The sequence below is a fragment of the Carassius gibelio genome, chromosome B14 (assembly GCF_023724105.1).
Source record: "Carassius gibelio isolate Cgi1373 ecotype wild population from Czech Republic chromosome B14, carGib1.2-hapl.c, whole genome shotgun sequence".
NCBI classification, from domain to species: domain Eukaryota; kingdom Metazoa; phylum Chordata; class Actinopteri; order Cypriniformes; family Cyprinidae; genus Carassius; species Carassius gibelio.
In genome coordinates, this window is record NC_068409.1 from 22,327,283 (window position 1) to 22,340,004 (window position 12,722).

The 12,722-nt window shown below is 38.8% G+C and overlaps 1 protein-coding gene across 4 annotated transcripts in view; it reads right to left on the minus strand.

Moving 5' to 3' along the window:
* atp11c (ATPase phospholipid transporting 11C) overlaps positions 1–12,722 on the minus strand; it is a 72,433-nt gene that overhangs the window by 40,960 nt on the left and 18,751 nt on the right. For all 4 annotated transcript variants that reach the window (XM_052575302.1, XM_052575303.1, XM_052575301.1 and 1 more), the window contains exons 2-3: positions 8,277–8,396; positions 2,319–2,408 (exon numbers count right to left, since the gene is read on the minus strand). In XM_052575302.1, coding sequence (XP_052431262.1) covers positions 2,319–2,408; positions 8,277–8,396 — 210 coding nt within the window. The remainder of the gene's footprint in view (positions 1–2,318; positions 2,409–8,276; positions 8,397–12,722) is intronic.

Sequence of the window (12,722 nt, forward strand, 5' to 3'; positions counted from 1 at the left end):
CACTAAAATAAGTCATGCATGCATTTTTGTATGGTGAAAGGTTTTGGTTGTTGGGTCACCACTTCAAGTCTATTGTAAAATCGGAGTCCTGCGGTAAAACTAGAGTTTTTTGTTACTGATGCCACTGCAGATGTTCTTCCGTTTCATTTTAGCAGCATTACAATGTGGCACAACATTTAGAAGCATTATGTTTGACTCTGCATGTGCTTTTAAATAACTAAAATTAACATCCTGAAGAGTTCAAAATAAAGAATCAATGAATCATATTGTACATGTATGTACTACTTCCTTTCATCCCTCACATTTGACTACTCTGACTAAGATACATGCGCCAAAAACATCCTCTTATTTCACATTATGCACTAATTTCCTCTTTATGGTTAAGCACACTTCCACTCGGCTGAACACTGAGTGCTTGTTAGAGAAATCTCTTCTTCTGCCTTCACACACACACACACACATACACACACACACACACACACACAGGTATTTAGAACATTCCAGCAGAATGTGTGTCAAAATGTGCGTGTGAGAGACAGAGATCCCCCTTGACTCCTCCCCTCCTCTGTTCTCCTCTCCTCCGTCCTCGCATCTCTCTTTTCCCATCAGGACTCCGGCGAAGGCACGCAGTGCTATTTTTAGAGTACTGGTGCTTTTTTATCAGTCAGTGTCTATTTGTGGCTCAAAAGAACTACAGAGGGCTTCCTGGCTGCTGACGTCAGCAGTGCTGTGCTGCAGAGGCATACAGGGAGGGGGGAGAAAGAGAGAGAGAGAAGGGGGAGAACAAAGAAATGAGGAATAGAGAGGGGGTGAAGAACAGAAAAATGGCATAGGGAGACAGAACTGGGCATAAGACGATGGTGCGTTCACAATGGGCCTCAAGAGAATCATGCGGATCTATTTGGAGGCTGGTGATTCAAGCGCAGTTCTTGTGTGACAGGTGTGCGTGTCTGTCTCCCTTGTGCTGTTATAATACTGGGCTGCGTGGGGAGAGCTAGTCAGAGAGCATAAGGAGCCCCTCCAGAGAAAAGCAGGATTAGTTAAGGCATGTCAGATGCATGCCAGAATCGGGCAAACACCTGGGGATCTCTCCCTCTCACACACACACACACACACACACACACATCACAACATGGATGCACATTTAGATTTACTGTGAGATGCACGTGTATAGGCTGTGGATAAAATAGAATGACCGTGCCATGTTTAGTTAGTGACTAAGGCGGCTTTTTTTTCAGTCATCTTAAGCATATAATGTCAAGTCTGTACGATCTATATTTCATTCATATAATTTACAAGGCTTATTTAACTGAGAATCTGGATCATGAATTAAATTTTAAAAAATGTATCTAAGAATTTTCTGATTTCAAAAGATCTGTCAGATGCTTTTTTTATATTTTCAGACAACAGTCAATTATATTTCAAACATGAGTTTCAAAGTCTTTTTGTTTGGTATCTTTTTGATAATAATAAGATTTTTTTAAAACAGCAAATCAGCACATTAGAATGATATCTGAAGGATTATGTGAAACTGAAGGCTGAAGTAATGACGCTGAAAATTCAGCTTTGCCATCACTGGAATGAATTACATTTTGAAATATATTAAAATATAAAACAGTTTTAATTTCAATTTAATTTTTCAACAGGATTTTCTTTTATTTTACTGTATTGTTAAATTAAATGGATGTAGCCTTGGTGAGCATCAGATACTTCTTTCAAACCATTCAAATTGATACTAAGCCCAAACCTTTGAACAATATTGCCTTGATGCTGCCTTAACCCCATACTGCCTGAGATCGCAGCATTTGCAGGTTTGGACACAATCATAATTAGCATCAATCTCACACTTATACAAAATAGAAATAAAATGTTGCCGAGTCAGTTGTCAAATCGTGTCTTTCAATTCTCACTCCTCTTGAACCTGACACCGACAAGACTAGAAGCTCTTCAGCAATCCACCATTAACCTTTATTAAATACACACATTTGCGTAAACGACATCAGCTGTTAACATGGTTCCACTCACTAGTTTAACTAAGGTTGCCTTCATGTGCTTTTATGAAGAAAAGAGCAGAGGCTTTCCTGCTCACTGCCATTATCATCACAGGTCCAATGACATCAGATCAGCACGGGGAAGAACCAGCCAGGCTATGAGTCACACATAAACACACTTGTATCCTCTCCCTCTCTCTCTCTCTCTCTCTCTCTCTCTCTCTCGCTCTCTCTCACACACACACACACACACACACACACAGAGACACAAAGTATGTCTCTCTGGGGATGACAAATGCTTATGACTAATCAAATGACCTCACTTACCTGAACCAAGAATATGATGAGGAAGTAAAAATTAGCAATTCTTCTAAACTGCTCGAATAGGTTCTTTGGCAGGAAGTTCCACACTGTGTACTGAGGAAATGAGAAAAAAAAATGGTGTCAAACAGTAACAAGCTTAAAACCAACAAGCTGTCAATTACTTTATTTAAAGTTGCAAAAAGGGTTTTAAATAGGGTTTGGATGGTTCATCCAAAAATGGAAATTGTGTCATTGTTTATACTTCACAAAAAAACGATTAATGGCTTCAGTAGACTTGTGATATAGCACACAAGTCATGTCAATTACTTTTAAGGTGCTTTTTTGTCATCTCAGTTCCAATTCATTTTCATTATCCGGACAGAAAGGACTTTTCTCCAAAATCAAACAGAATTTTTTTATTTTTAACTGAACTATTCATTTACAGCGATGTGAGTCTAAACCCACATCCTGATCAAAAGCAGGAGGAAGGATTAAATGCATCCAATATTCATCAGCTCCTGTGTTTGTGCTTTTCTGGGAGAGGGAGCTGAGACTTCAATAGCTCTGGAGCTCTCTGATGTGTGTGACCGAGCGGCAGCTCTCTGGGCTTGCAGCTATTACATTGATTTGGATTAGCAACTTATCGCTTCATTCGGTGAACCCCAGAAAGGGGAACCTGCCACATGACCCGTTTGGCACTGGCTCACTATTTATTCAGCTCTCTTTTAGGAAATGAACACAACAGCAGAAGCATACTAGCTCATGAATGAGAGTTAACATCAAATAAGGCTGAATCTAATACAAACAGGAAAGTGTTTTATATTTTGATGCTGTGACTTCACCATTTTAAATAAACTTTTTAGCAAGAGAATAAGTGCAAGTTAGTAAATTATATATACATACATGCATACATACATGCATGCATACATATACACACACACATAAAGGTGATGGTCATATAATTCGAATATCATCAAAAAGTTGATTATTTCACCAATTCCATTCAAAAAGTGAAACTTGTATATTATATTCATTCATTACACACAGACTGATATATTTCAAATGTTTATTTCTTTTAATTTTGACTATTAGAGCAAACTGGGCTCTCATAACACCTGAGCAGTGCCATAGACTGGACTCCATGCCACGCCGCATTCCTAAAAATCCTTTCTTTGCATGGTCTTAAGTAATATTCAAATTTTCTGAGATACTGAATTTGGGATTTTCCTTAGTTGTCAGCTATAATCATCTAAATTAAAAGAAATAAACATTTGAAATTTATCAGTTTGTTTGTAATGAATGAATATAATATACAAATATCACTTTTTGAATGGAATTAGTGAAATAAATCAACTTTTTGATGATATGCTAATTATATGACCAGCACCTGTATATACAGTGCTGTGAAAAAGTTTTTGCCACATTCCCGTTTTTTTTTTTTTTTGGTATGATGTTCTATTTATGAAATGCTGCGTTGATTTTTGGTTTTGGGACACAAGCCTTCTTAAATGTTTAACTTGTCGCATCAGTCCAGGACTGGGCGATATGGGCAAAAAATCATATCTCTATATTTTGGGCCGATTTGCAATATCAAATATATATGTAGGTATTTTCGTTTTTTGTATTTGTATAAATAAAAATCTGCGTTTAATATCTATTTATTTCTCTTACCGCCCAATGTTGTCCAACAAAACGATACATATTAAAAGCTATCAAAACAAATAAAGTTAATGCAACCATGTAAGCCTTTATATTATGTAAAATGGTTAAAATCACATTTCAATCTAAAATTGTAATATTACAATCTAAATACAAAAATAAGGCTTTTATAATAAAAAATAAAGCAGAAGTTAAATTCACTAAACTAAAAATGAGAACAAAAGCACCGAGTTGTTTGGCTATTTTGATTATTCCATTGCAGTCTCTTTACAGTCAGTGCTATCATAAAAATAGCCTTACTTGTGATTATAATTATAGCGCTCCTATGTAATTGAGCTCTGTCTGTTTGGCACGCAGGCGAAAAACGGTGCTCGTTCAATGAAGTTTAGCCGAGAATCCCAGAACAGAAGGCTCATGCACTTATGACAAATTTTTTTTAATATTTCCATGGCTTTCTAACATTTACAGATGGAGGATATACCTGTGATATGTAAGTTATGCAGGAAGACAGCATATCTCAAACATATTAAACATAGTGAATAGCCTGTGTCTCAGTCAGAGGCACATGCAGCCTTTCTGTCTGAGAATATGTCGAGACTGTCTGAGATGGGCAGAGCCACTTAAAATACTGCAAAACAAAACTATAAACTATGTCTTACCAAGCCTGAATATGAAGCTTGTCACATGTTAAGAAGAAATTGGATAAAGCACATTCTCCACAGCAACTCAGTCTGTGTCCTGCCTATATTTTCAGATGCGCTTTTATTAAACTATTGTATATCGATATAAATAGTATTGCCTCATATCAAATCGCTTATAAAAAAAATATCAGTATATTGTACAAACTTGATATACCACACAGCACCTACATCAGTCCACTGAATGTTTCCCCTAAAGTAATCAAGATGTAACTAAGGTTGCCTTCATGTGCTTTTATGGAGAAGAGCAGAGGCTTCCTTGTCTCACTGCCTCTCTGCCATTATCATCACAGGTACAACGACATCAGATCAGTGATCAAGATATTTTTGGACAAATGTGAGAAGGGCCTTTGTGTTCTTTTTAGTCAGAAATTGCTTTTGCCTTGGAAATCTCCAACGGATGCAGTTTTTCCCAGTCTCTTTCTTATTGTTGAATCATGAACACTAACCTTAAAGTGTTAGCTCACCCAAAAATTTAAATTATGTTATTAATGACTCATGTCGTTCGAAACCTGTAACACAGTTAAAGATATTTTAGATTTAATCCGAGAGCTTTCTGTCCCTCCATTGAAACTGTGTGTATGGTATACTGTCCATGTCCAGAAAGTTAATAAAAACATCATCAAAGTAGTCCATGTGACATCAGAGGGTCAGTTAGAATTTGTTGAAGCATCGAAAATACATTTTGGTCCAAAAATTACTACTTTATTCAGCATTGTCTTCTCTTCCATGTCTGTTGTGAGAGAGAGTAAAAAAAAAAAAAAAAAAGCAGTTTAGTGATATCCGGTTCGCGAACAAATAATTTGATTTAACTGGTTCTTCTTGAACCAGTTCACCAAATCGAACTGAATAGTTTGAAACGGTGTGCATCTCCAATAAGCATTTATCCACAAATTACTTAAGCTGTTAACATTTTTAACGTGGCTGACACTCCATCCAAGTTAAAATAAACCAATATCCCAGAGTAATTCGTGTACTCAAACAGTACACTGATCATGGTGAAGTGGAAAAATAATTAATATTGTGTATGACTCCCATGATCTTGGAGGATTGCATCCTTACATCTCGGCAATGACTCAAATAACTTTTTAATTAAGTAATCTGGAAGAGCAAAGAAAGCATTCTTGCAGGACTCCCAGAGTTCATCAAGATTTTTTGGTTTCATCTTCAATGCCTCCTCCTTCATCTTACCCTAGACATGCTCTATAATGTTCATGTCTGGTGACTGGGCTGGCCAATCCTGGAGCAACTTGACCTTCTTTGCTTTCAGGAACTTTGATGTGGAGACTCAAGTATGAGAAAGAGCGTCATCCTGCTGAAGAATATGCCCTCTCTTGTGGTTTGGAATGTAATGGGCACCAAGAATATCTTGATGCCTCAGGCTGTTGATGTTGCCATCCACTCTGCAGATCTCTCACATGCCCCAATACTGAATGATTTTGAATGACTGAATGATGAACCATAATTTGTCCTCCACCAAACTTGACTGTTTTCTGTGTGAATCTTGGGTCCATGCGGGTTCCAATAGGTCTTCTGCAGTATTTGCGACGATTGGGATGAAGTTCAATAGATGATTCATCAGAAAAATCAGCCTTCTGCCACTTTTCCACAGTCCATCCTTCCTGCAAGCTGTGGGCTTTGGCAAATGCAACACAATTTTTTAGTTGTCTTCTGTTTAATGCTGGTTTCTGAGCACTAATTCAACCATTGAGACCACTGGGTGAGAGAATCAACAAAATGTTCTTGTAGATGCAGGGGTTTCTGGTGACCAGCTCTTACGTAGCTCTGCCGCAGTTGAAAAAGGGCAGGCCCAGGACTGTCTAACCAACAAATGGTCCTCTCGAACAGTTGTCTTACGGGGTCTGCCTGACCTGGGCCTGTCATGAACTTCACCAGTTTCTTCAAATCTTTTTCTTATCCTCTCCACTTGATGTTTAGAAACATTAAATATGTCTGCTACCTCAGCAGTAGACTTGGTCTTCAGGCTCTGGATGATCAGCACTTTGGTCTGTGGTTGAATCTTTGGCACGCTGTCAGAGGTCAGGATGCATTTCAAATGAAGGTTGGATGTGCTGGGGTTCTTCTTCTACACACCTGAGAATGTGTTAATTACAGTATTTGTCACAGGTGATGGTCTAATATGTGATTGGTTGAATCCTCTAAAGATGTGACAAGACATTTGTCTGAGCAAAGTCTTTCCTTTCTGTCCCAATTAAAAATCAAGGCGTAATAAGATTTTATTTCGGTAAAATAAGCGTAATCTAATGGCCTTTGCCTTTCATATAAGCCACTTTTGATTCCAAATGAAGTCATTATTTGTTGTTCCTACACTCCCTGACAAATAATTTGTCACCTATCCAAGTTGTAAGGATAAATAAGGGGGCAAAAACCTTTTCAAGGCACTATATATATATATACACACACATACATACATACACAATAATATTTAACAGAAATTCATAATACATGTGTAATATCGTAAAAAAATATATATATAAAGCTGTATTATTCCATAAAATATAATACACTAAAAATTCACTCTTTTGTGTTGAATTTCAAATGTCCAATATGCCAAAAACTCAGCTATACAACTGAAAATAAATGCAAATACTGACTGAATAATGTTGGAGAGGAGATAAAAAAAAGAAAAAGAGACAGAAAAATAACTGGAATGTGGACCGCTATTGCCACCTAATATAACCATCACTGCTAAATAATGGATCACCATGGGTGAAGAAAGTGAAAGAGTGCAGTTTGTGGCACCTGCAATAAGATAAAAGGGAATACATTGTCATTTCTAACAGCAGATGTTATACCGGGGTGAACTCGAGAATTTGTGGCAGGTCTGGACCAATTTTAGAGGAAAAAATGGGATCCCATGGATACCATGGAGAAAAGGTTATGCTAAGTTTGAAGGGGGAAGATGCAAAGTGGTTGCATAGAGAAGTGTAAACATCTCAGTGCAGGTAATTAAAGAGTGTTTCGATCCTCATGCAAGAGAGGAACTGATCACCGGATACCACAGCACAACCACAGGTCTGATAAATCTATTACATCTTACTCCCTTGTTTCTTCCTTTTGTATCTTAAAATACTCCTCATCTATCGACTGAATGATGAGATTCAGGAAGTCCCACAAGAGTAAGGGGGGGCAGAGTCAACCACCCCGAACACTTGAGCATTAATTGCAACTATGTATTTATCAGCCGGATCTTAAGCACTGCTCTGACAGGCAAATTAGGGAGTTTCGTGGGGTGGAAGGGGGGTGCTAAGATCAGTTTGTGAAGAACTAATTATGAAAGAGCACAGGAAAAAAGAGAAAATGGGAAGGACTTTCTAAGTAGAAGGGTCCCAACAGTCTCTTCACACCTGGAGGAACAGGTGGCTGAACACCAGGACTCGAGAGATGCCATACTCTCCACATGCTGCTGCTAACACACATCTCTTACGTGTTAATGCTGCAGTGCAGTTGCCATGGCATAAAACAACACTTGCTAATTACGAGCTAAAGAAAATTACAAACAGGCTCTGTGTGATCTGATTACACAACAGGGAGGTTAAGCAATGGCCCAGTTCGTGCTTTCAGATTCGTGATGAGGTGAAGTATAACAAAAACCAGAAGTTACCTTGGAGGACACAATCCTGTTGTCACAGAATTTAGAGGGGATGAAGGCCTCTGTGTCTGGACATGGCCGATGTCCTACATAGATTGTCCTGCTGTCCACTCGATTCTCATCTCCTCCACACTACATGGACACAAGGAGAAACAGGAAAAGAGAGTGAGAGAGAGAGAGAGAGAGAGAGAGAGAGAGAGAGAGAGAGAAAGAGATCATTCTCATGAACAGTTAAAACAACACAGCCTTGACACTAGGTCATAGAATTGTTGTGACATCTTTTGGCTTAAATGTCAGCATGGTAACATTATATAGCGGTTTATACTGCACTTTCAGGAGAAAAAAAAAAAAAGGTACAGTTTTTGTTGTTATAGGACAGCATAGAGATGACAGGAAGTGAAGAGGGAGAAGGTGGGGGGCAGGATCGGGGGAGATGTCCCTGAGCCAGGATTCAAACTCGGGACACCAATTGCGCAATGGCACTATATGTTGGACCATTGCCCTAAATACTTGTACCTTTGGAATAGTTAATGCTTTTGCACCTTTTTTATATTTGAATTACTATTTTGATTACCTTTTACTGTTTTATTTATTAATGTATTTATTTATACACACACGTTTTTTTTTTTGTAAGGGTCAATTAAAATATTTGCTATATATATATAAAAAGAGGAAAAAATAAACAACCCCTAAAGTATAATAACTAAAGGTCTGAGATGTGTACTTTCAGCTTTACAGCACATGCTTTAGCACAGCTCCAAATTTACTGAGACACAGCCAAGTATAACAAAGGTTCGGTGGGTCCAAGTGTGTTCAAGCTCCTGAGACTTATTTTTTGACAGTTTTAAGATCTCACTCTTAAGGCTGAATGCAATCACATGAGTTATTCTTTTTTTTTTTTTTACTAGATAACATGTGGGATCAGAGGATGTGTGGTCATTTTCACACAGCACTGGAAGTATTTAGGTATTGTTGTGTAAAAAAACAGTCAGGGTGTAGCTGGGGCAGTTACTCGGAAATGTAGTCACTGAACAGAATTTAGTGTTTCCTGCACTGCTATTCAGCAGAGACACAGTGAAGATGCTGAATCTAAAGCTCCACTGCAAAAGAAAACCTGGGTTGGGAGATTATCAGAACTGAATGTAATGAGATAAAACAGTGCGTACCACAAAATAATAAAAAGATAATTGACAGAAAACATGCCTTTCTTAATGCAGCAACACACACAAAAAAATTCAGATTAATAAATCAGTCAAAAAGACTGCTTATAACAAATTAAAGTTACTGAATTTAAGTTAAATGACTCCCTGACTGCAAATTTGTGAGAGAATGTAGTTAAAGATACAGATTTTTGTTTTGTATGTAGTGTTTGGCAGAGGGATTGCAGTTGCTCGCCCACTGTAAAAAAAATCCCTAAGAAACACTGTAACAGGTCTGTGAGTTTCCCCTGTGGTCAAGTTAGTGACTCGGGACATTTCTGTAGAGTGAAAAGGGGAAACAACTTGACTCGAAGCAGTGTAAGCATGGGATTACCAGAGGAAATGTTGACATAAAACATACACGCTGATAGACAGCAAGGAAGCAAGATCTCTGCAGCTGGACTTTAGAGTGATACATATGAGACAGAGAGAGAGAGGGAGATAGAACCATTTAAAACAACCCCATTCACTACAATGAATCAAGACTTTCCCTTGCTACAAATGAGAGAGGGTCATTTTGGACCAAATGTATCAGTGGAATGAATCAAGACGTTTTGGATGGCATACATGTAAGTCAGGACTGTAATGTAAATTTGAAAAAAACATCACAACACAAGAAATAATTAACAATAATGACATAACAGCAAGCAGGGGAACTCAAAAAACAATGGACAATATAGCTTTTTTTTTTTTTTTAAACCGAGCACAGTCGATAATGCAGAGTTCAGAGGCATCTTAAAAATGCTACTTTTAGTTAGTCACTCTCACACACACACCACCATTTCTCTTTCACTGAGGGTCTCTATGAAGACAACATATGCTGTCACCACGTCTCAGCAGGCTTTCAGCATCACACTTCAACCCCACCCGCCGCCCACTCTCTTTCTCGCCCCCCTCCCCCTCAGTGTTTCCCAGGACAGTGTGAGCGGCAGTACCACAACTGCTGGTGTGAATGATTCAGAATGCATTGAGAGACCGAATTTGAGGGTTTAATGCAGTGTGTGAGTGTGTGCTGAGCCCCCCTCCATCGGGGGCCTCGGTTCATCTGTTCCACACCTCCGCCCCATCAGGTAGAGGGATGGTAGGTATAGTAGTGCTGTCACAACCTGTCCGGTAATGTTCAGCTCCTCGCTGACAGGACTTGTGTACGGTGTGTATCAGATAACACGCTGATCCTGTGTGTCGCATATCTGCCCTAATCGCTCGCATCAGTGTATTCATCACCTGAAAACTCAATCACAGCGTATCAGTATGCATCAGTGGTGCGCGATAACTCACGTCCCTCACTCGGGGCATCGAGGAACAAGAGGCTTATGTGTATCTACTGCAAACTAGATGCAAATCTTCAGCATACAAGTCACTCTCATCCACATCTGCACTCGGAGTCAGAGGAGACAGCTATTTAAAACATGTTTCATCTGCATCATCTTGTCGTCTCCCACTGGATATGCCCTCGATTCAGCTTTTTTTGAAAATGTACATGGCAGCGCAATCTGTATATTCTGGCTCGATGGTTGGGAAGAGACTGGGATTACGTAAATTTTTGTGAAGCGTGACGGCTGTTCACACATCAGTGTAGCATGCGGTGCGTTCCCTGGTCCCGGATGAAACAGGCTGGACCAAATGGAGAGGGGAGGGGCAGGTGTGAGGGGAGAGGAAATGGCAATGGTTCCAGAGCTCAGGGGATTGAATCCACCTCCAAATGCCACCCGGTGTAAAAGGAACACAGCGCAGAGCTTCGGGAAAAACAAAACAAACAGACGTGGAGCTGTGTTAAATCTAAACCGAATTATAAGGGTATCAGGGCCGGGACGATGCTTGTGTGAGGGCTGCAGTTTCAGCGTTTCACAGAAAGGTCAAAATGCGCTGTAAAAAGTGAATGATTTAGTGAGGTCCTTCAGGTTAGATGCTTGCTCAGATACGGTCTCTTCGTTTCATTAGTTATACATCAACTACAGTCTGGCGAAGGGTTAGGAAGAAGGAAAAGAGGCCTTTGGGAGGGAATCCACTGAATGACTCCACTGATGATGATTATTTTCACGCTGTCTGTGAGGTTTAACACCTGCAGGAATTTTGCAAATGGTAATGGCACAAAAAAGAGGCTATTTCAGGGAAGCAGTGTCATAAAAATGTACCCAGACAATGGCTGAAAGACAGTGCACGAAAAGATTTCTAGACAGGATCTTAAAATTAAATGGGGAAAAAAAAAAAAAAGTGTCAAAAAAAAAAAAAAATTCCAAGCTAGAATAAGCCAGTGTCATGATCACAGGAAAATGTACACAAACATCCCTTTTTAAATAAGCACTCATTTACTAGAAATGAACCATTCTGGTTTAGATACGAATAATGTTTTGATTAACATTTTTTTTTATAAAAATGTATTTAAAAAAAACTCCTATATTCACTTTTATGACTATTATGAGCATTAATTTATATAACTGATAACGCGTGAGTATGAGACAGATTCATGAATCATTCTGAATGATAGAATTACAAATGCTGAAATTATGAATCTGCAATACTATATTCTATACAATTCTACAATGAGCCTCATTTGCACACAAATGAGTTTCCCAGGAAAGAACAACAATAACGTTTTAAATATTCATGGAGCAGCACTACATCACATATGGTACATGAAGAAGAGACCCACAGCTCTGTCACAGGCAAATGTTGAGTGAACTGGCTCCACAGTGTCTCGGACTCGGACAAATCAATCAACGAGGCCTCTCAGTTAATTATTTTCACACCACTAAAGGAATACTTAGTTGTTCTGAAAAATGAAACTGTTTTCAGGAAGCTGATCCATTGACTGATTATGGTGGAAAATGCACTGAATCTGTGTAAAAGTTCAGTTCTGATGGTTATTGATTACTCTGCTGGGTTAAAAGTGCAGGTCCGTGAGCATTGCTCATCTTCTCGTGTGTTTTTCTCATTGGGAGTCATTAACCACAGGATCAACGTTACAGCGCAGTCTCAAGGTTACCTGCTAAGCAAACACTGACAGGTCGCAGAATAATTCTTAGTTACACAACTACAGACAGAACACAAGAGCAGCATCATTCTGGAAAACTGTAAGAACAGACACAGAGAGTAAAGAGAATACAAAAAAACTAAAAACATAACGGTTTACACAAAGACAGCACAAGAAGAAAAAAAGCCAGGGGACAGGATAGATAAGAAAAACACCATTGAACTGGCAACAGAGTTCAGTGTTAAACATAATGAGGGTCAGAATATAGGGCCCCGCTGCATTTTC